The sequence below is a fragment of the Oryzias melastigma genome, linkage group LG20 (assembly GCF_002922805.2).
Source record: "Oryzias melastigma strain HK-1 linkage group LG20, ASM292280v2, whole genome shotgun sequence".
NCBI classification, from domain to species: Eukaryota; Metazoa; Chordata; class Actinopteri; order Beloniformes; family Adrianichthyidae; genus Oryzias; species Oryzias melastigma.
The window spans coordinates 10987286-11010355 of NC_050531.1; the positions used below are offsets into that span (position 1 = coordinate 10987286).

At 38.2% G+C, this 23070-nt stretch overlaps 1 protein-coding gene across 3 annotated transcripts in view; it reads left to right on the forward strand.

The window, feature by feature from the left end:
- Positions 1–12188, forward strand: part of crispld1a (cysteine-rich secretory protein LCCL domain containing 1a) — a 16101-nt gene extending 3913 nt beyond the window's left edge. For all 3 annotated transcript variants that reach the window (XM_036217490.1, XM_036217491.1, XM_024280178.2), the window contains 13 exons: positions 5858–5976; positions 6390–6522; positions 6599–6714; positions 6808–6908; positions 6981–7175; positions 7794–7854; positions 7941–8007; positions 8863–8993; positions 9077–9120; positions 9196–9268; positions 9348–9423; positions 9500–9633; positions 11967–12188. In XM_036217490.1, coding sequence (XP_036073383.1) covers positions 5858–5976; positions 6390–6522; positions 6599–6714; positions 6808–6908; positions 6981–7175; positions 7794–7854; positions 7941–8007; positions 8863–8993; positions 9077–9120; positions 9196–9268; positions 9348–9423; positions 9500–9633; positions 11967–12018 — 1302 coding nt within the window. In that variant the 3' untranslated portion in view covers positions 12019–12188. The remainder of the gene's footprint in view (positions 1–5857; positions 5977–6389; positions 6523–6598; positions 6715–6807; positions 6909–6980; positions 7176–7793; positions 7855–7940; positions 8008–8862; positions 8994–9076; positions 9121–9195; positions 9269–9347; positions 9424–9499; positions 9634–11966) is intronic.
- Positions 12189–23070: the final 10882 nt, after the last annotated feature.

Genomic DNA, 23070 nt, shown 5'->3' on the forward strand with positions numbered 1-23070 from the left:
GTAGCAAACCACAAAGCTTCAGTGAGGCTTCGGTAGGGAGGGAGGGGGGGGCAGCTCTGCTTCTCGCTCAAATGTTGACCGACAGGTATAAACAGAGCAGCGTTTTGAAGCCCTGTTAGACAAACTGATGGCATCTTGGGAGACAGAGACCCACCTGCCTTGATGTTTGACCTGCTGGTGGTGATAGTAATGTGTGATAAAGTTAGTTTTTTCCCACCAAGATGAATCAGTGCTGTGCAGCAAAGCTCTGAGTGCTTTCCACATGGAAGTTAAGCCTACAAAGTCCTACGAGAATAATTGATGTCTGGACAGATGATAAATGCATCAAGAATATTTTTTATTATGCCAATAATGGACAAACACCCAAAGAGCTAAATACTTTATTTGATGAGTAAAGCTGTCAAAAATAACGAAAATATATTTTTTTTATTTAAAGGGCAGCTAAGATGTGAATTGCTTATTTTATACCGGTGATCTAGTTAGTGGAAAGATGCCTCACAGGAAATCAACAACAGATCTCCGTCAATAGCATTGTTGTTGACTTTTACCTTGCAGTAGATGAACGCAGAAAAGCTGGTTTTCCCAAATAATTTACCAGAGAATAAACTAAAGAGTTAAAAATAACTCAACTTTGAAGTTGTTAAGTTATTTTAAAGCTACTAATGCAACTGGCACCGGACAATGGGTAGGAGAATCTTCAAGATTTCATGCCACTGCCCGATTTGTTTAAAAATTGATAGAGTGGGCATAAGCAACATAGGCCACCGCCCAGGGTGCCAAATCCCAATCCTTATATTTTCCTTTGTTTGTTTTCTGTTTTCTAAACAGTTTGACACACAACTTATTTTATGTAAAAAAGAAAAAAGTAAGACTCCTGATCGGAAGATTGTGGGTTCGATTCCCGCCTTACCCCTCCATGTGTTGAAGTGTCCTTGGGCAAGACATTGGTGCCTCTGGTAGAAGGTTGGCGCCATTGTTCGGCACTGAGCTTCCACCAATGGTTGAATGGGTCTGCGACTGTAAAGTGCTTTGGGTCTTTGAGGAAGGTAGAATCACTATATAAGTATACGCCATTTACCAACATAGGGGGGGTGGTGTGGTCGCTGCTAGTGCTTCTTTAAAACTTTAATGACGAAAAAGCAGCAAAACAAGTCCTCAGTGACAGCTATAAGGGAAGAAAGAGGAGGAAAATGGGCTCAAAGCAGAGGTTTGTCTGCTTTATTTACATAAAATTTCTTGGATTGTGGTCATAAATGTTGTCAGGAGACATTTACACATCGTCCAGTCAGAGCTGCTACTGGGCCAGCAATCCGGCTGCCACCAACCTGGGCCACCCAGCTGTTGCCCGATTTTGTAAAAGCGTCAGCTCCGTCTGCCTTAAAATGTGCCAGGGCAGCCACTAACCAATGCCGACTTTTAGAGAAAACTCGTCCAGTCACTGTAAAATTTGAGCTTTTTCTTAAAACCTTAAAACCAATGTGTGGCGTGTAAAAATGTGACTGCCACCTCCTGATTACAAATGCCCTGCATCACCAAATTTACTGAAAAACTTGAATTTAGGTTTCCGCGCAGTGGCATTTTGGCATACGTGACAATAGTCTTAAAAACAAACCAAAAAAGGGTTAAAATGGAACAAAATAAATAGTATTGCTCCAAAAAGAAACCCAAAAATGTATCCCAGCATGAATGACCCAAGAATTGGGTTGACGAAACAGCCCAAGTACTTTAAGAGTTTAGCACCACATAGGGGGCCAGCATCTCGTGACCTAATATTTAAGAACTCTTCTCCCTCCTACTAGGAAAAAGTAAGATTTTTGTGGGGATTTTCATGCACCACAGTTATCTGTAGTATTATAGACATCTGCATGCCTGCAGGAACTAAAATAAAACCCCTGTAACCTACTGACATAGCAAATCTGACTCTGCTTTGCGCCCTTTCAGGATACATTTTTCCTCCTTGGTTAGATGCTCATTATTCTCCTGGAGTGAATAGTTCATTATTGTTACTCATAACAGTCTGGTCAGAGTCTGTACTTTTATTCTTGACCCATAAGTAAATCTCTGAGGTGTAGCCCCTTGATTTTTCTGCAGTTTTAGTTGGGTTAGGTTAAACTAAATCTAACTGAATGTTACTGTGATGTAAAATTCTGTCTGCATATTTGTTAATGAATCCTGATCCTAAAGTAATTTCCTCAGAGTTTGCTTGAGTGCATAGCAAAATTTATGCAAAGGTTAACTCATTGTCTTACTTTTTTAACTTGTCATTTCTTGAGTTTGTTAGGGTTTTTGTCATAATTCTCATTTCTTCCAAAATGGTCACCTTTACTTTCTCAACTCCTCCATATCTGGCCTTGATCTCTGCGTTTCACTGCATTAGAAAAAAACAGGAAGCACACGCTTGCAAAAGAAGTTTCTCTACTTGGAATGTGACCAGATGACCAGGAAAGGAAAAAAAAAAAAAGACAGGTCTTAAATGAAGTGTTAAGCGAAATAAACAATACCGTGTGCACGGTGCTGAAAGACTTTAGAAGGGGGGTGTTTTTCTTTACAGACCCTAAAGAACTGCTGTCAGGTGGGTGGTGGGTGGGTGGGGTGCTTCGTGGTTACGAGACCTCCCCTGCTGGAGTAACTGTGCAAACAACAGCATCCTGACAGGGATTTTACTCTGTACAGACTCTAGTGGAAATGATGGTTCTGTTTTACTGCATCTTTTACCAGAAATTTCCTTGTGTTTATTATCATTCACAGCATGCCTTGACACGTCTCACATCGTGCCTTTTGGATGCAAATCATAATTTGATTCAAGAAGCTTCAGCCAAAATGCTATAATTACTGAAGAGCTAACTATAGCAGACCTGTCAGTTAAAATTGTCCAGACCCGCAGGAATTAAAAGTCGCAAAATCCATGCGTTGGTCTCTCTTTAGTGTGAAACGCTCCATCTGCTGGAGTTGCAGATCATTTTGCTGTAAATAAAGATTGATTTTTGTGCACTGAGGTTTCTGAGATCATAAACAGGGAAAATAAGTGTTTTCTATCAGATGTCAAACAAAAGGAGTTTTGATTGATTTTAGTAGTGGAAGTCAGGAATCCACCTTGAATTTATAGTAACTTTTAGATGAGGTTGATGCAGCTCTACTAGAAAACCTGTAATAGTGGGTTAGCAGTATTAGAGACAGCATTTAATATAGCATTTCAAGTGATTCTTGATTCATTTCCAAGGAGTAGTTTGAAATACAATGTGGTAAATGAAGCAACCAATCGGCTTTATGTCCAAGAGTTTTTTTGTCCACAGTCTTAATATATAAATCAATTGAAGGATGTGGAACACATCAGCTGTTCTACTGAGTTATTGTAAAAAAAATACTGACTGATACAGGAATGACCTCCTTTCCAGTGAATAGAAACCTTTAAATTGAACAGCTCCCCTTAAAAAGAAATAGAAAAAGTTCTTACCCCATTGGCAGATCTTCTTCAAATAAAAAAGACTGATACCGAGGCGAAAAAAAGGTTTTACCAAAAATTCTTAGAACCAAATAAAATTAAATCAAATTGAATCAAGTTGAATCAATTCGAATCGAATCATGTCAAGTCGAGTCGAGTCGAATTAAATGAAATCCAATCACATCGAATTGGATCAAATTAAATTAAATCAAGTCCAGTCAAGTAAAGTAAAAAAAAGTCAAGTCAAGTAAATTCAAGTCAAATCAAATCAAATCAATTTAAGTTGAATGAAATCAAATTTAATCAAACCAAATCAACTCGAATCAAATCAAGTCAAGATGAATCGATTCAAATCAAATCATATCAAATCAAATTTTATTCAATTGAATCACGTCAAGTCAAGTAAAGTAAAAAAAAGTAAAGTCAAGTCAAGTCAGTTCAAGTCAAGTCTAATCAAATCAAATTGAATCGAATCAACTCTAATCTAATCTAATCTAATCAACTCAAATCAAAGGTAAATCTCATCAACTTGAATCAAATCAGATTCAATCAAACTAAACTGGATTCAAATCAAATAACATCAAAACTTAACGTATATATCACTTTTCTAACTGATGGTATTCGAAGTGCTTCACATAAAAGTTTAACCCAAATTAAAACAATGACAACTCAAGAGACCATTACTTACAAAAAATTATAAAACCCATGCAATGTCCACAACCCCCACCCCCACCCACCCAGTACACACAACATAGTAATGCATAAAACAATTCACTAATCATGTGTGAAGTAGAGATCTGCTGGTGTACTCAACGGCAGATACTTTATTTTTGAGGACCTGTTAACAAAATGTATGCTTCTTGCAAGACCAAAAATAATATATCTATTCTTTAACAAAGATGACTTTCTTAAGATTCAGTTTTTGCAGTCTGAAGACTGTGCAGCAGCTCTGCAGATTTTGTTCCACACCTTCAACTTTTCTTTTTTTCCACAATCAGCTCTCGTTCATAAGCTTCCACCAGCACAGAGCCAGCTGTCTTCTTTAGTTCCTTCATTTCCTTTGACTCACTTTCTCAGAGGCCTGTAAATAAAAATCCACTCTGCTAGCACAGACTTCTGTAAAATGAATTACACCTCACCGTGCAAAGATTGAGGACTGAAACCTGGCTGAAAATGCAAACGTTGACTTTCTTGTAAACATGAAGTGAAAACTGCTTAAGATGTCATTTCGTTTGGATTTCAGCAGGTATTCCTCAGACAGGACAAAAATGAGCTTTACAGCTGAAAGTATTGACATAGCGAAGGGTGTTTAAACACTGCTCAACAGACATCAGCTCCTTCAGCTTGTATTTGTGTTCAATATGACGGCCTGTCAGGCTGCTGGTGTGGCTGGAATAAAAAGCCGCTGTAAATTCCCTTTGCTGTGCCATCACAGGTCTGTTTTAGCCTCTTCACCAAAACCACATTAATGTTAGACTGCAGCAATTCAGACACAATGCATTTTTTTTTGTTCTTTATTGAATTCATATCATATTTCTTCAGGGCCCAATATTAAACTCTTACAGTCATGCACTGCTGGGTTTGTTGATTTAAACAATTAAGTCCATTTGGCCAGCAGGATTCCAGAAAGCAGCTGAAACAACGACTCAGAGTTCGTTTGCAGCGCTGCCAGACATCCTGTTTTCTGAGTATGTGTGCGTTTTTGGGGTAATGCAGGAAGCAGCAATTGTCCCAAGGTGTGTGATTCAAGAAAAAAAGGTGTTCTTAGAAAATTGAAAGCTAGATCTGGATGAGATTTTATTTAGAAATCAGAGAGTGAATAAGGTTCTCGGAAAATGTTTAAAAACTAAAATTGATTTTCTGGAAGCACCCTGCATGATTAGTCATTTTGGGCTGAAGGTGAATGAAAGAGCGTGCAATTAAAGGGGTGTACAGTGTCCTTCAGGGGGATTACACCTGTGTTATTCCAACATTTCCTAAATAAAATGAAGGTCAACTGTAAGGAAGGAGACTTTAGCAGCCAGCGTTACTGACAGAGCAGCTTGGAAAGAGACGTGAAAGAAAATCATACTTCTCAGACATATGGAAAGTATTACCTTAGGAAAAACTCTTTGTAACTTTCAAATTGCCCCTGATTTTAGGAGAAAACCAATGCTGGAGGAGTACGTTTGTGAGCTTCGAAGAACTTAAAATCGATAGTGGCAGCAAATCTCTTCTTTCTGTATTTATTAACCTGCATGTTACATCACTGGTGTGCAGCTGTGAATATTTCCACCTATTAGCACCTCCGGAGCCTTTGGCTGTGCTGTCATACTTCCTTATAGCAAAAGTCCACTGTGTTATATTGAACTGTCCATTAATTACTTCAGTGGATTCAATTGGATCCCCAAAACTATCCTTTTCACCTCTCGGCAGGTGTGGGACACGGAGCTTGAACGCTCAGCGGAGGAATGGGCAGAAACCTGCCTGTGGGAGCACGGTCCTGCCGGTTTACTGCCACAGATTGGGCAGAATCTGGGCGCACACTGGGGAAGGTAAAAATACAGTTAAAAAGTACAGACATGCATTGATTTAGATTTTTTTTTATCAGTGACCTTTTAAGCAACTCCTTGAAAATTTATAGTTTTGGATAGAATAGGGAAACCACAACATTGTTGAGTTTCCTTCAACTTTTTGTGTAGCTGGCTTATACGCAGTACACATTTAAATATTTTGTGAGATGCAGCGATGCGGCTGTATTAAATGCTTCAAAACCCTCATGACATTTTATTAAATTCCTGGTATTGAAACGACTAAAGACACCCTCATCCATGAAAATTGGATACCTCTGCAAAGCAACCAGCCCTGAACTCAAACATCACCCTGTTGCTGCTGGTGCCTTTTACTTGCTGTGAGGGAACAACCTTGAAAGTAAGATTCCTGTGTTTGTAACCACTGATCTCTCCAGATATCGGCCACCTACGTTCCATGTTCAGGCTTGGTACGATGAGGTGAAAGACTACTCCTTCCCTTATCCTCAGGAGTGTAACCCCTACTGTCCCTTCAGATGCTCTGGTCCTGTTTGTACACATTACACACAGGTAAGTGATGGAAAAGTGGATCTCAATGGCTCAATGTAGCACAGATTTGTCCATAATTTTTGTGTTTTTATTGTAGCTGGTTTGGGCCACTAGCAGTCGCATCGGCTGTGCCATAAACCTTTGCCACAACATGGATGTCTGGGGACAGATTTGGGCCAAAGCTGTGTATCTTGTCTGTAATTATTCACCAAAGTGAGATTAAATCCTATCTACTAAATCTATCAACATATAATTTTGAGTCACAGTGTGTAGTTTAATGAATATTGTTTTCTATTACCTGATCAGGGGGAACTGGTGGGGCCACGCACCGTACAAACATGGGACCCCATGCTCTGCTTGTCCTCCGAGCTATGGAGGAGGATGCAGGGACAATCTCTGCTACAAAGGTCTGCAGATGAAGAATAAATAAACTTGCACATTTCAGCAGCTTTTCAATCTTTGTTTTTATATTTTCATAGATGATAGTCCCTACTCCCAGTTCGAGGAAACCGAAGAAAATAACTTCATTGAGCCTGAAACTCCTCTTTCTGCGAAACCCTGGTCCCGGGCCTCCAACCCTGCGCCTCCTGGTCTCCCTACCCCAACCCGGGCCCCCTCCAACGCTCCCATAGAGGACCTGCCGAAGAATGAAGTGGTCAACACACAGCAGATGTGTAAGCTGCCATTTAGCTGTTTGTTCTGGCTCTAGTTTCATCCAAGATTTGGGGGGGTGAATATGGCTTTAGGGGCGGGACTGGCAAAAAGTGGAAGTACAGTACAAAATGTGCTGTAAAGAAAACATTGCATTTCAGAATTTGGGTCTGAACCCAAGAAACAGACAAGAACTGTTTGCTTTGCATTTACCGAGTAATAAGGGATAAAACAAAGTCAACTTTTACCACATTTCTTGGAGTTTATTTCCCTTTGAATTGCATTGCATTTACGTATAATTACCGTAGTCATCCCTTTAATTCTGCAAGTCATAGGGGAAGAGGGGAGCTCTATTTTAGCATGATCCCCACAGTTTTTGCCTTGCTAAGAGGGTTTAAGGAGGAGTGACTCGCTGTGCTTCCTCTCTGCAGTCCTTGTAAGATGAGACGCTTCCTTTCGTTTTTGCTGACCATCTTGGATTGTCTCCGAATGTCTTGTTTGGTTCTGAAAGTGCTGCAATGTTGCCCCCCCCCTGTGGTTCTGCACACACAGGTTATTGAGAGCTAGTCATCTGAATCAGGGCATGCATGTGCTCCTTCATGTGGGAGCATTTCATTAGGAGGTCTTTGTGTCTGTTTCAGCTCAGCTTGTGACCTGCGACACAAAGCTGCGGGATCAGTGTAAAGGAACTCCATGCAATAGGTACAGTGACACTGAAGTAAGACAAAAGCAATGCTGTTTTTTATTTATTTTTTATTTATAACTGGGTTTTATTTGAAAATAAACAGGTATGAGTGTCCAGCTGGATGCCTGGATGCAAAAGGAAAGGTCGTTGGGACTATTTACTATGAAATGGTAGGTACACAGTTAATACACAACTTTATACCCACTTCAGATCCGTCTATACATCCAAAAATGAGGGGGCCTTTCTGTGTGGAGTTTGCATGTTCTCCGCGTTTATCCATGGGTTTTCTCTGGGAACTACGGCTTCCTCCCACCGTCCAAAAACAGGCATCATAGGTTAATTGGTGACTCTAAATTGTCCATAAGTGGGGATGTCATTGTGACCCAGCGACAGAATTCAATACAACTTTATTAATATCCCAAAATAAGTTTCTCATTTGGCTTCATACCATTAATTGTGCAAAAGCAGAAAGTCGGTCATCCTCCATCATGAGAATAAATGATGGAGTATATTGAAAGACCTAAAACACATTAGAGTGGGTCTTTAACCTCTAGAACATTCACATCCGTAGACATCAAATTTTGGGTTATGGTACTACAGTAGCAAATTCTGCTTCACTGGAGCCTCATGACTACATCAGCTTGGGTCTTAAGAGGTTAAAAGACATTATTATTTTTCTTTTAATGAAACAAACTCTACTATTAATTAACCCCTCACATGAACACAGAAACCCCTGTTTCTGCTACATTGTGAAGAACTTGCTATAAGGCATATATGACCAGCTCCAGCCCTCAAGTAGTTGTCAAGCTTCATTTTTCCATTTCAGGCAACTTTATTGCTGACACTGTAGGACGCTCTGACCATGGCATATCCACATGTCCCACATTCCTGCTGAAATCAGTTTTATGTCAAATGACAGCTACACCTATAAAAAAAAGCACACACATTATGCATGTGCTAACTTGTTAAGTACAGTGTCAGCATTATGTAAATGCTTTTAGTGAAATGTCCTTTATTTTTTGCAGCACTCGAGTGTGTGCAGAGCAGGCCTACACGCTGGTGTCATTGATAATGATGGCGGATGGTTGGACGTAACCAGGCAAGGCAGGAAGGACTTTTTCATCAAATCCAACAAGAACAGCGTCCAGTCTCTGGGGTGAGAAGGGGATATTAGGCCAGAATTATCATGCTAGAGTAAAAGATTGAACCAAATATTTTTGGTGTTTTTCTTCTATATAGGAAATACCAAAGTGCTAATTCCTTCACTGTTTCTAAAGTGGCAGGTACGTCTAAAATTCTTATTTTATGTAATTTTGAACTGAGCTGCATCACAGTTTGTGAATGTGTTTATTTTGCAGTAAAAGCTATTACATGTGAGACCACAGTAGCACAGTTGTGTCCATATGAAAAGCCTGCAACACACTGTCCAAGGTATGAGACCTTCAATATAATTCTCCGTCTGAGTGCACCATCAGCATCCCTGCTGGATGATCAATTATTCTCCTTTTAGGTTGTATTGTCCAAGAAACTGTTTAGAGGACAATCCCCGCATCTCCAGAGTAATTGGAACCAAAATATACTCTGACGTGAGTTTTATTTTTTAAGTACTGTGTTTAAAAGAGTATTCAGAATTAGTGAGAATTTCCTCGTCTCCCTCTGTAGAAATCCAGTATATGCCGAGCTGCAGTCCACGCCGGGGTGATTAGAAACGATTCGGGAGGCTACATCGATGTGATGCCCGTGGAGAAGCGCAGACACTACACTGCCTCGAACCAAAACGGCGTTTTCTCAGAGAGGTTTGCAATAGTTTACATCTAAAGAAAAAGAAGTAAATGAGTGTTTGTTATGCAAAAAATGCTCCTCCAATAGATCCGTGTAATAAGGTAGAGATTTTTACTTTCAGCTTGACAAATTTGCCATAAATATAGTTTAATGAAAACCCTGCAATTGTTTTAGAATTTAGTAGCTTGACTATTGCAGCTCAAAACTTTAGAAGCGAGCGAAAAGCAAAGATTAATTCAGTCAGAAATCAATGGGTCGTCGGTTGGGAAAAATGTGGCCACTCTTTCCTCCTTGTGGTCCTAATCTTTTAAAGATAGAAGCAGTCCATTACGACTCATTCAATCCTATTTCCATATTCCTGTTTTTGAGTTTTGACGGCTGTTATCATCTGGCGAGATGTGAAATGTACCTAATATGACCGGGCGTGCCTGGAGTTTGAAATAACTGATTGCGTGTCGGTCAGTGTTTATGTAATTCTCGGAGCGCTTTGTCTTTCTGACTGAAGGTTATAAAACACAACCAGTTGACAAAGATTTAGTGTTTAATATAGTGGTTCAGATAAAGAGAAAAACGAGGACACGAAGCAGTGAGAGGCAGAAGCACACAGTGTTCACCAAGGAACAGAATCCTGCCTGCATTTATCACAAACAGGATCAATACCGAGTGAAATTACAAACAATTTAATCTCGAGCCAAATTGTACTATGGATGAAATAATACGATTTTAAAAGAGCAGCTGCAATTGAATAATGGAGTCTACTCTTGGAAGAAATATTCTTAGCTGTTTCTGAAATAATTGACTTTAGGCAAATTAGATGACTCTTACTGTTGGAAGGAATGTTGCTGCAGAGTTGTTCATGATATTGAATGATAAAAACAGTCATCCTCTCCCACAAGCCTGTAATTATGGTGCTTTATTTTATAATAGATTTTGTTAATCCTTGAGAGATAAAATCCCTTCGAGAAGTGACTTCAATCTTGCCCATTTGTCTTTATAATGCACTTATCCGTTGCTTTTAAGAACAACCAGACATCAATATGAACATTTAACTGTCCGCAAAGACTTTTTACACAAACATTTGGCTCGTTTAGCCTTTTTAGATTCATATTTGTTATGCTTTTTATATTTAAAAGTAACATTATGGTAATAAATATTTATCAGGTAATTTGACATCTGTAATATCAGACAAACTAATTAAATAAATAAGTTGCCAACTTTTAATGTTTTTAAGGAAAGTGACTCCAAAGTCTTAAAGCAAGGTAGAAAGGCGATGTAGGAATACGATAAGTTTACGCCAATTGGAAATCAAAACTTTATTGCTTCATTTTGAGGACTTTCTATAGAGTCTGGTTGGCAGGGCTGGATACCAACGTAGGCAAGGAAGACCAACCCCCCCTCCCCCAAAAGCTGCGACTGCCCCTCCTTCTCAATCAAAAGTTAACTATAGAAATAATTTTTAAAAAGTACCCAATACACCAAATAAACAGCAAAACATCTAAAAATTAAACAAAATTAAAACAAAAACATAAAAATCAAAAACAAAGATAAATGCAGCCTCAACTTCTGTCCTGCTTGTGTCTGTTCCAAGCCCGGTTAAATACAGAGGGTAGTATCTGGCACATAAAACCTATAAGACAACAAATAGATCAAAGCTGAAGTATAGATTAACTGATATAATGATAGCATGTTTTCTAGGCATTTTAGGGTCTCTAAAGTCGAATTTCCACTGAGTGGTCCAGTACGGTCCGGTCCATTAAGGTGTGGTGCGGTATGGTCCAGTTAATTCTTGTGTGCGTTTTCAGTCAGTAAAGCCTTTCTATGGACCTGCAACCCTCTAAGAGGTATGGTTCGGTACTGTTTGATGGGTCCATTATACAGTGGAAAAGCTCAAAATAGTGGAAAAGCAAAATGCTGAATAGTACATCAAGCTCTTTGCATAATTAAAACTGACGATGTTAAAAGTCTATAAATTACAACAGTTTTCCTTGTTATGTGGTCCATGGGTTTTTGACATTTAAAAAGCAGAGAGCCATTCAGTAACAGGCAAGCTGTCACTGTACATCCCCATCCCTTCCTTCGTCTGTCTTCACTCGTCTTCGTCACTCTGCAGAGATACTTGACATCTCTCCATCATTTTTATACCTTTACTAAATGTGTGTCTAAGTGGAGTTGACAAACTCCCCCACATTTCTCTCAAAGCGGGTGGTTTATCCGTTTGCTTGGAGAGCTCACCCTCTATCAATTTTATCCATCGGTGTTGGTTACGTACACTTAATCTGTTTGGGAGTCTTTTTGTGAGGCGCTTGTCGTGGGTCTCACTGATCTCTTGTTTCTCTGTTTCATGCAGCCTTCAAAACCCTCCTGGAGGAAGGGCGTTCAGGGTCTTCGCTGTGATATGAAGGCTGTTTACCGAGAAGGCTCTTTGATGATCGAGCTTTGTCAAAATCCAGAACTGTTTCCGGCTCTGCCGCAAATGAAAGATTAGAGATTGATATAATGACACCAAGTCAGCAACAGAACCAACAATCAGAAGCTGTTTGCGTATTTCCGCTTCAGAGGGAATTTTAATTAAAAAAAAAACCCTCTAATTCCTGCTGTTCATGTACATGTGTATATTTGTTAAAAGTGTTTGTAGTATTACCTTATATATTTTTGAATACTTTTATGGATCTACTTTGTGATGGCACTTAAGAAAAAATTCCATTTTACTTCTTTAAGTCTGGCACATTTTTCATTGGTGCTCTGGAGCCATCTCTTGCCATATTTCACACTTTTTTTTACATATCAATATGAATTTGCAATAAATGCTGCTATTTTTGTGTGTTTTTCTTTCCAATGAGATGGATTTGTGTTTGTTTTTTAGAAGAAATGTGCTAAAACTGAGCTAAAACTGCCTGCAGGTCAGGAAAGTACACTCATCAGATGTCATCCACTAATTCAAACATTTTTAACATTCAAAGGTATTTTCATTTTATGCAATGAACAGATTTTTAATTGATCAATATTTTGTAGACTGTGTATAATTTTTTTTCTTACAACTATAAGTTTTTCTTTAAAAAGTGTATCTATAAATTGACAATATCACTGTATCTGTTTTTTTGTAAATGTATCAGTTATATTTTTCATCATTTGTTTGTAAGGAAATATGTATTTACAATAAAATAATAAAAAAAATCTTCAATCTGTTGCCTCAAATGATAAGTTTTTTTGAATATTTATGTCTTACTTCATAAACTGATTAGGTGCTGGAATCCACAGTATGCTGTGTTCACTTTTCATTACCCTGGGAGGGAAGTCATCCTCCCTCATTGGCTTCCAGTGGGTTCCAGCTTGTCCATATTTTCAGTGTTATGATGTCTGGAGGGCTCCAATTGTTTTTGACTCAAGCTGTCATTCTCCGTTATTCCCTGACAAGAGCTCCTAAATCTTACCTAATGGGCCGCCTGCATAGCCACAAGCCAGACGGCTGCAGAACAAGAGAACATCAATGCCTTGTTTTTGAGTTAATTGTATAACCAGCAGGATGGGTTTGACGTGAAAATAAACACCAGTAAATAGAGAAATATGTATCAGATTTAGTTGTGCACACATTTGTATTATTTGTGTTCCAGCTGCATAAACGTGTTTTGTTAACTTGGTTTATGATTTGCTAAACTCTGCGGAGGAAGGCAGACTTGAAGAAACTGCCACTCTGTATGATCTTTATGTGTTCCTAGATCTTGGGAGGAAAAAAAAGAGGAGACATACATCAAACAGGTGTCAAAATTCACATCAGAGTGCGGTGGCAGGTGGCATTCAGAGGAGGAAAATGAAAGGCAGGAGGATAGGCAGGACTGCAAAAGTAGGGGGAAAAAACAGTGACAGGAAAAGGGCAGAGCGATAAGTAGAGTTTTATGATATTCAGATGCTTTTGTGAGCGAAACATTAGGTATTCTCTGCAGACTGCCTCATCTTTTCCCAGCTTTAAACCATTCAAGAAAGTTTTTGCATGAGCTTCTTTAGAGATTTGTTATAGAACGATTTTGCAAGTCTCCAAATAATTAAAGTAGAAGTGCAACAGATGAGTTAATAGTGATACACGAGCTTCTTACAGCCGACTGGGACTGTTTATTGGACCAACCAGAAAGACAAAGATACATTAGGACCAAAACTGAGAAAGCCAAAGCCATGGGCCCATTAGGACGAGGAAGGCTGAGTGCCGTGAAGACAGATGGGATGAAAGACAAGCTTGCAGCGAGCAGAGTCTGCATGGTGCCACCAGTGTTTTCAAACTGTCGTTTAAAATAAGGAAGGCCATTAATAACCTCCTCACTGTGCTCTGCTCTGCTGCAGTCTGGCGCTTCTTGCAGAACAGGCAGTAGACAGGCAAAGAACGTGTCAAAGAGATGAAATATGCGTTAAAAAAGAGGAAAATAGGAAGCTGAGTTTGGGTGTTCATAAGAACTTGTGGGGGGATGAATGTGTATGGGCTGTATATTCTTTTTTTTTTTACTTGTTTGTTTACTGTGCTTGTGCAGTCTGGATTTTTTTTTTTTTTTTTTTTACATTTGGATGGGAATCAGATAGCAGTGAGGCGGTCAGAGAGGCCTTCAGCACCGAGGTGAAAAATTAGGCTTGCCAGTGGTCGTGACTGTGCTCCTTCTTGTCAAGTCTTTACTTTGGCCTCTGAACAAAACTTAACCTTAACAGTTTTTTTAACCTTCATAATCCAAAAATATTAAATGTATGCAGCCACAATATAAATGAGTTTTTGCATAGCTGGAGTGGCTGCTTCAGAGAGAGGAAAAAAATGTTTTTTTCTGAGTGGTACTATGACTCATGTAATGACTGAGTTATTTTAGGTTCCTATGCTTTTTAAACAAACCTTTGACAAATCTTGGACGCTTGATTTATAGCAACCTTTCATTACAACCTACAACCAACCTGGCTGAATGTGGAATTATGCATCATGTTGTAAAATTGGGCCACGCTCCATTCAGCTGATGGACTTTGCAGGAATAAAACACCTACAAAAAGGACGTAAATCGAGGAGCGTTAATGAAAAGTTGCAAATCAAAAAAGTGTAACATAAAATTAAAGAGCATAATCTGAGAATGTTGCAGCTACAAGTCAGTTCTGGGGTAATTGTTGGCTTAGTGCTTTCAAGTCCCACTCCAATCATCTTTTGATTTGTTTTAAGAGCGTCCCCAATGGTCTTTTAGTTCTGAATATACCGGTTTTAGTGTTGGGGAATATCAATTCATCGATATATTGCGTTATTTCATTTGGTGATATTTGTATTTGTATCGATTTAAAAGGTGACAGGAGAATATTTAATAAACTATCTATGAGCAAATGCAGTTCAGTTTAGTTTTCCACTCAAACCCCCCACCACTAGTTGGCAGCACAGCACACTAAGCCTCTTTGAACAGCTCTACACCACAACCAAAACAACAACATGGTCTAGCAAGAACCAGTGTGTGTGTTCAATGTCAGTCTCGCAGTATTCATACATTTATAACCTTATTGGTTAAGGCACATTCGTTCTATTTTTTTCATTACACTGATTTTTTTTTTTGTAAACCAGACAATATTTACTGTACCCTTTAAAACAGCTTTTTTTGTCTTTAAATGCAGCATTAAAAGTAGTGTCTGTTGGTCATTGCCGAATTTTTGACAAATTAAAATAAACTTGTTTAATTCTTAAAAGTATGGTCAAAAACCATCTGTCTGCTGCCCCCCACAGGTTGATTGAGATATGACATTTGAATTTCGTGATTGGTCAAAAGTTCCACATCATTTTAGAAGTTCCCCGTCATGATCTGCAGCTCCAGTGATGATAACAGTCCTGTTCCCCAGCGGAACCCCTCTGACTGGATTTTTCAAATTTCAGCTGTGGGTGGAATTTATGTTGTGATAATTAAATAAAATGAATTTGATCATTTTACTAGAATTAAAGATGTATTAATATTAGTGTGTGTTTTGATTAATACTCTTTTTTTTTTATAAAAAGGGAAAAACATTCTCTGGTACAGTACTGAGATATATTGTGATACCTATCATGAGACACATATCAGAATATGTATCACCAGACACTTGCCAATACACACCCCTAATTTTTAGCCAAAATCAAAAATCCTGTGTCGTTTACTATAGTTTTTGCAGAGCTGCTAATTAGAAAATTAGTTGTGAGGGGGACTGTTGGCATGGTGTAAACCTACCCCCTTCCCATCATCCCTTTGTTTACGTGCTCTCCCCCAAGCTTACAGCCCCTCAAACCCTTAGCCCATGAGTCTGCCACCTGCGGCTCCAGATCCACATCTGTCTCTTTTATGTCTCCATGGTGGCTCCTTGGCCAAACATAAAATAAGTCATAGAGACTGCTGACCCAGCATGTCGACTGTCGGAGTCAGCAGCTCCCTACTAATGGCTGCCTAACCAGAAATATCTAAAAAAATAAATAAACAAAGCCCACAAACTAAGACTACCCCAAACTAAAATAAAAAAACCCAGCAGTGTAAGACTGCTGATGACAAAGAAGGGAAAAAGTACAAAAAAATGAAATAAAAGAAAAATAAAATAGCAATTATTTAAGGTAAAGATTGCTTGATTATAATTTATTCAATTTAGACTAGTTAAAGGATGCATTGAAATAAAGCCAATAACTAAAAGCTGTTGCCAACATTTTTTTAATCTGCTCCTGATACACAACAACTTGAATAAAGAAACATAATTTTAAGCTAAATTTGCTTTATATATGCCCTCCATCATCAGAAAAAGGCAACAAGTGGCACAATCTTTAAAAGATCAATCATCAAATCCAACTCAAATAAATAGATTTTCTACAGGTGAAGTTTTTGAATCGAAAATGTACAGATGAGTTTTGCAGAGCCATATTTTGTTGTGTTTATGCATGTGCAGTATTGTGTATCAATACATGTTAACTGCTCGTCTGTCACGCTTTTCCTGTCTTTTGCACACTGGCGCCGCTGTGTGCTCACAGTGATTAGCAAACATTTATCTTTCTTCTGTCACAGCAAGGCTTTAGTTATATTCTTAAATGCTTCATTGCAGTTGAGGTTGTGAGGAGGGGGGCTGTGTGACTACTCATCAGATGATTTATTGTCAGCAGCTTTAACACAGCAATTCTTAGATTTGTTCTTGCATAAAAAGGTGTCAGTCAAACAGCTTTATGCCTTGAATACAGATGTGGGCCACATGTAGGAGTCTTTCTAAAACAAGCAGTGAGGAAAGTTGTGCTTACAGTACCTCTCCAAGAGGGGCTGGCTGCCTCCCAGACGGCTATTCTGTTAGATCTGCACCCTACAAATAAATAAAGACATGTCTGCATCAAATTTAGGTCTTTGGGAGGGAAAAAAGTACTTATATGCCAAAAGACCTCATTGCAAGAAGCAAATCTCTTGTTTAGTAGTGGGGTGGTAAACTGTTTTGCTGTTTTCCATTTTCTCCATATGTGGGCGATTTAAAATTGCATAAATAATAACAAAAATTGACTCGCTTAAGTTCGCGAGTGCACCGAAAATTTTCAGAACATTTACAAAGAAATGTTTTTGCCCTTCTAAGGCCCAATCTGAAAATCTACAAGTGAAACAAATGCTTCTACGGGTAAAAGAGAAAAGTAAATATTGAGAAAACAATTGAAAAGGTCATTAAAAATGAAGATGAGGGGCACAGTTAAACAATGAGGCCATGTGTGGCAGATAGGCAAACACACTCTTTTGAAGTCAAAAAGTGGTGGAAGAAAAGTGCTGCATAAAAAGTAGAAAAACTAATGAAAAGTTTTTTTTTTTTTTTTTTAGTAAACTAAATCAAAGAGAATCGAAAATTAGTTTGTTCCAAGTTTAATGTGCAACTCAGCAAATAGTTTTCCCCATTGTAGCAGTTCAATTTTTCTTTAGAGAGACTTATGAGCACAAGGACTTCTATAACAGCGCCGCTCCTCTATATTTACATAGGGATTATTGTCAAAGAGCACGAAACTTAATGAGCAAGGCGCTGATTGGGCCTCAAAATCATACACAGGACTGTCCCATTTCTCCAGCATAATCACTGACCTTTCATGTATTTACAGAGGCGGTTCGACTTTTACTCATTTTCCATGCTCACGCTCCAACCGCTGTGAAGCGGGTCCTGGAGGTAAAAGAGTAGCTTTGTTTGGACCTGGACAGAGCGTGCTAGAGTCATGCGCTTCTGCCAGAGCCGAAGAAGAGCCCACAAGCCACAGCCACTGAGAGAGGCACAAGACCGACCTGTTTTACATTACATCTGTCAGAATAAATACAGTAGTTAGAAGCTTGCAGTGCTCAAGGAGCCGTTTGAGCCAAAATATGAGCCTCTGTAACACTGATTACAATTATTGAAAGCGTTTTGAACTGAGCCAGGGGCACAACCGACAGAGATAAAATATCTGATTTTGCACTTTGATGTTCGGTTTACTCTAAAAGAAACTGCATAATGACAAGCAAAAAGACCCAGCAGCTGAAAACTACAAAGTGTCTTTGTTTTAAGGGTAGCTAATGTGTTTTTTTTTTCCTTTTAAAAGCAACTAACTCGCTCTGTACTGATTTTCACCCTTGTGGTTTGAATAAATCATGTGTAACCCAGTTTGTAATGATTATTCATCAACTTATGAAATTATATTAGAAGTAGACCAGAGAGCTGTCATCATCATTCTGGAGAAACATGAAGACATTTAAAAAGACCTTTAAAGAGCTCTTAGCATTGAAGACAATATTGCCCTCTACAGGGCATACACATTAGTCACGCTTGTCCGTCTACTTTTCTTCACTGGGGAGGGCTGAGATGAATTAAGCTCATCAAAGCATGAACGGATGATTTTATAGCTACTCTGTGTTTGCATGGACAGATGGGGTATATTGATTTTTTTAGCCTCAGACAACATACATAAAATATCCTGCTTGTTCTGCAAAGTGCTTTGCTTTTTTCTGTCTTTTTAACTCTGTGAGTTGACATGGAACTTTTTATATAATAAAGACAAAATCCGATTTTCCACCACTCAGGAGAGTGGACTTCCTCCTCTGTCATGTGTGGAAAAACCAGGTTTGATGAGCTGGGGATTCGGTCGCTTTCTTTTAGAAATGCCGCGGCAGCAGAACAGAAGAATCTCCAGAGATCCAGCTCAGGTTCAGCCTCGGTGACACAAGATGGACCTCAATTTAAGACACAAAGACTGGGTCAAACCTGCAGGAGGTGCAGCCTTTCTCTTCCAGAGAGTGATCTATTTCTTTCCTTTATGTGTGCGTGCCCTTGTCTCTCCTGGTCCTTTTTTTGTAGACTCCTCTGTGCTTTATTTATTATTCCTTTACTTTAATTATTTGCCATTTTTTACTGACCAGTGTTCCATTTGTAATTTTGTTTATTTGAAGGTTATTGTTAATGTTGTTTTTATTCTATCCATGACCTCCTTTATTTATAAATAAGATACATTTGGTAAATCTATATCATTTCAAACAGTATCTTGCATTTTATTTGTGAGTGTTTTAGCGTCTTTTTGCGATGACATTTCTTTATAACCTCAATTTGTTTCCACATGTTATTAATATTTTTACTTTAGTTACTGTTTTTACTTAAAGTTACTTTGTAGCACCTTCATTTTGAATTTTAATTCTTTACATCTTTTTATTTCATTTCATATTGTCGCCATGTTTTGTGACTTCTAGGCCTGGTCACCCTAGCAAAAAAGTTGTCTTTCTTTTTAAGTGGTTAAATATAAGTTACAACCACTACTTCTTCATCTTGCTGATTATCTCACTCCAAGCTTCATTCATTTGTTTAATTCATTTGACAGACACACTGCAGATTTAAAAAAAATGATATTATGCAACATAGCTAGCTAAAAAGCTATTTTTCATACGCTGTCCCTGGACTGATGTTGAGATTTTCTCCCTAAAAGACATAAAATTAAAAACAAAATGCAATGCAAGCATAACAACAGTAACGACACACAATATTTTGAAAAGGTACAAATACAATAAAAGAGCAGAGACATGGTGGCATTGAAATGCATCATGACGATACAAACACAAATGAGCCATAGAGACAAAACCTTCATAAAAATGTAAATTCACTCTATTAAAGAACCTTTACAGTGGCCTGATTAAATTTGTGGTATTAATAGATTATATATTGCTGACTAACTGTCCTTGAAGCTATTTTTTCCCATTTTCTCAACCTCTATCACAGCAGCAATCAAACTACTGCTATTCTGTTGTAAAGTTGGTTTCTGAAAACAACAGATTTTTGATTCAAACCAAATTTTTATTTGTTACTTTGCCATTAAATATAAATGGAGAGTTATGTTTTTCTTTCTTTTACATTTCTGCCAAACTGTTAAAAAAACACAAATATTTTTTTTCTCCATGAGTTACAAATTGCATTTTGATCACTGTGGAATTGACATAACCTTTAGCAAAAAAAAAAAAAAACAACCCATCGCAATAAATCAACGTTTGACATTTTGGTTTTGAAGAAGCAAAACAAAAGTAAAGCATGTTTTCTTTAGAAAAAGTATAAAAGTTATTTAATATAAGTTTTCATCGTCGTGGACATTTTATTATGTTTTTGGATTCAGAAAAGGGAGTTAAAGTGGAAGAAGTCTATTTCATTCTTGGATGCACAGCAAGCCTTTTATGCAGTTTAGTCTGGAGAAGCTGAATTTGAAGAAAAACACGCCATATAACATCTACAGAATTAGTTTTTTTTAGCATTTACATGAGTGTATAGAATGTTGCATTAAAACATTAAAAACAATAAGCAAAGTCTGTACAGTGGGGCAAAAAAGTATTTCTCAATCACCAAATCTGCACTTAAAAAATGAGAGAAATTTGGAATGTTCATTATAGAAACACTTCAACTGAGAGACAGAATATATAAAAAATCATTGTAAAATAAAAAAAACATTTACATGCATGATAGTGCAGAAATTAAGTGTTTAGTTCCTTCAAACATGCATGAATTCTCTTCTATCCTCCTCTTTATCCCTTTATTAATGACACCTGTTTGAACTGGTTATCTGCTTAAAAGACATCTCTCGATACGCTTAAACAGGCTAACTGCAACCTCTTCACCATGACCAAGACCAAAGAGCTGTCAAAGGACACCAGACAGACCTAAATAAGACTTGGATAAACCAAGCTATAATAAACAAGCAGCTTGATGAGAACAGATCATCTATTGGAGCAATTATTAGAACATGTAAGAAATACAAGGTCACTGATCTCCCTCCACCTGGAGATCCATCAAGATCTCACCTGGTGGGGAACAAATGATCTTGAGAATGGTGTGGAAACAGCCCCAAACTACACAGGGGAACTAATTAAAGACCTGATAAGAGCTGGGACTTATCTACTTATCTTCATGGATTCAAATCCTCCAGAGCTCCAAACGTCCCACTGCTTGGACATGTTCAGGTCCATCTTATGTTTACCTGAGACCATCTGGATGATCGAGAAGAAGATTGGGAGAATGTCAAAATGGAAATCTTTGGCATCAATGTCACTTTGGATTTGGAGGGAGAAAAGTTCTGAGTTACATCACAAGAACACTATAACTACTGTGAAGCATGGGGGTGGAAACATCATGCTGTGGGGCTGTTTTTCTGCAAATGTGACACATGACAACTGATCTGTATAAAGGAAAGCGGTTAACTTTTGCTATTGACTAGGTACTTATTTTATTGCACTATTATACAGATAATTTTCTTAAAAATCAATTATTGTTATTGATTTTTTTACTGAAGCATTTCTATGATGAATGTTACAGATATTGCACATCTTTTTAAGTTGAATCATTTGCAGAAATAGTGACCACCAAATTCTTGCCACAATTTATAAGAAATTTCTCAATATAAATAAAAAAAAAATATTTGAAAGGATTTTTTTAAAGAATGGTTATTGTCTCAGACAGTATAACGAAAAATAAATTGTTTAATTTGACCTTACTTTTTGGATTTTCCAAGGCACATGATGTAAACCCACTTTATTAATAAACTTGACTTACAAACAAAAGAAGGAGCTCATGGAGGTTTAATGATTAGTACGAATAACACATTCACCACACTATAAGAAACATAAAATCATATGTTTTTTTTATTGTTTAACTGATGGAGCCATTGCAAGATTCTGCACCTACAGGCTGATGTAAAGACCCTTTGAGTTTTAAAGATTCACCTTCTAGCAGAAGGACAGAGAAGCCCTCCAACCACTTCTACCTCCTGTTAACGGAGTAAATCACACATATGCCATGGCTGGATCCTTTGGGACTACAGACAACCTTTGCTGTCCTATACTGTGCGACAAACCAACGTCCTCTTTGTGCGGTTAAGGACTCAAAAAAGCTCAGAACAACCTACATTTCTTATTTCTCTGTTTTCTGGCTTTTGTTCCTCTACTCAAGCTTTTCTCCTCCAAGCTATCGACATTTAATCAAACTCAAACCCCATTGTGACTATTAACATATCAGGCTGATACAAATTGCTGTAAAAAGCTGGAGCGCGGGAAGCCAGAGCAGAACATTTCCATAATGTGTGATCTCCATTTTCTCTCCTTCGTCTTTGAAAGCGCTTACCTTGCAAACAGCTATTCACTCAGAGGCGTTTCCATCTCGCTCTCCAAACCCTTTTCTCTCCTTATCTTTTTAGAAAGTGTTAATTATTTAGTTGTTAGTGCTCATGACCCAAGCAGCAGAGAAACAAACTGAGCATTTACTGCAAAGGCGGTTCAATATTTCACCAGATTATTCAAATCGTCTTTCGCCTCAGTGGCGACTAAATAAACAATTCTGAGTGTTTTATATGGGATTCTCAGTGCCCTAATGGATGGTGTGCCTTCTCTGCAAGCAGCTTCCTTGTATTTATCATCATAAATGTGAAGGGACTGATATGTGATGTGAAACGAGAGTGAAAAATGGTGATGATTACAAGGGCAGTGGCTGATAAGCTGCCATACTGGACACGGGTAGTTTCCACTGCTCTGCAGATATTGGCCGTCCTTGTTGAAGGTCTTTTTGCTCTTGAGCGAGTTTCAACACATCTGACCCCACTGGCAGCCAGTCATGTATGTCAGGGCCATATGTTGCTTGCATGCAGACCAAACAACCCCTCTACCTGACACCAGGAGGAGGCCATACCGGTTGTTAGTCTTGCATCACAGCAAGAAGTCAATCCCTCAAAACTGGGGCAGGTCTTGATAGATAGATAGATAGATCTGTTTGAAGTCAGCCAAGTACAATTTTAGTGTGATGAAAAGAAACTGCTTTCTTTGAAGGAGAATGACAAGTAATAAGATGTCGAATGAAGAGGATTATGAAGACAAAACAACTTTGACAAGTCTGAAATTTGAGGACGAGTCCGGAGAGATTTGGAAACTATCAAAGTTGAGTTGTTTGTTTGAGGGTCTGTTCTCTGCCCTTGTGAATAGCTAGAAAAACAGCAA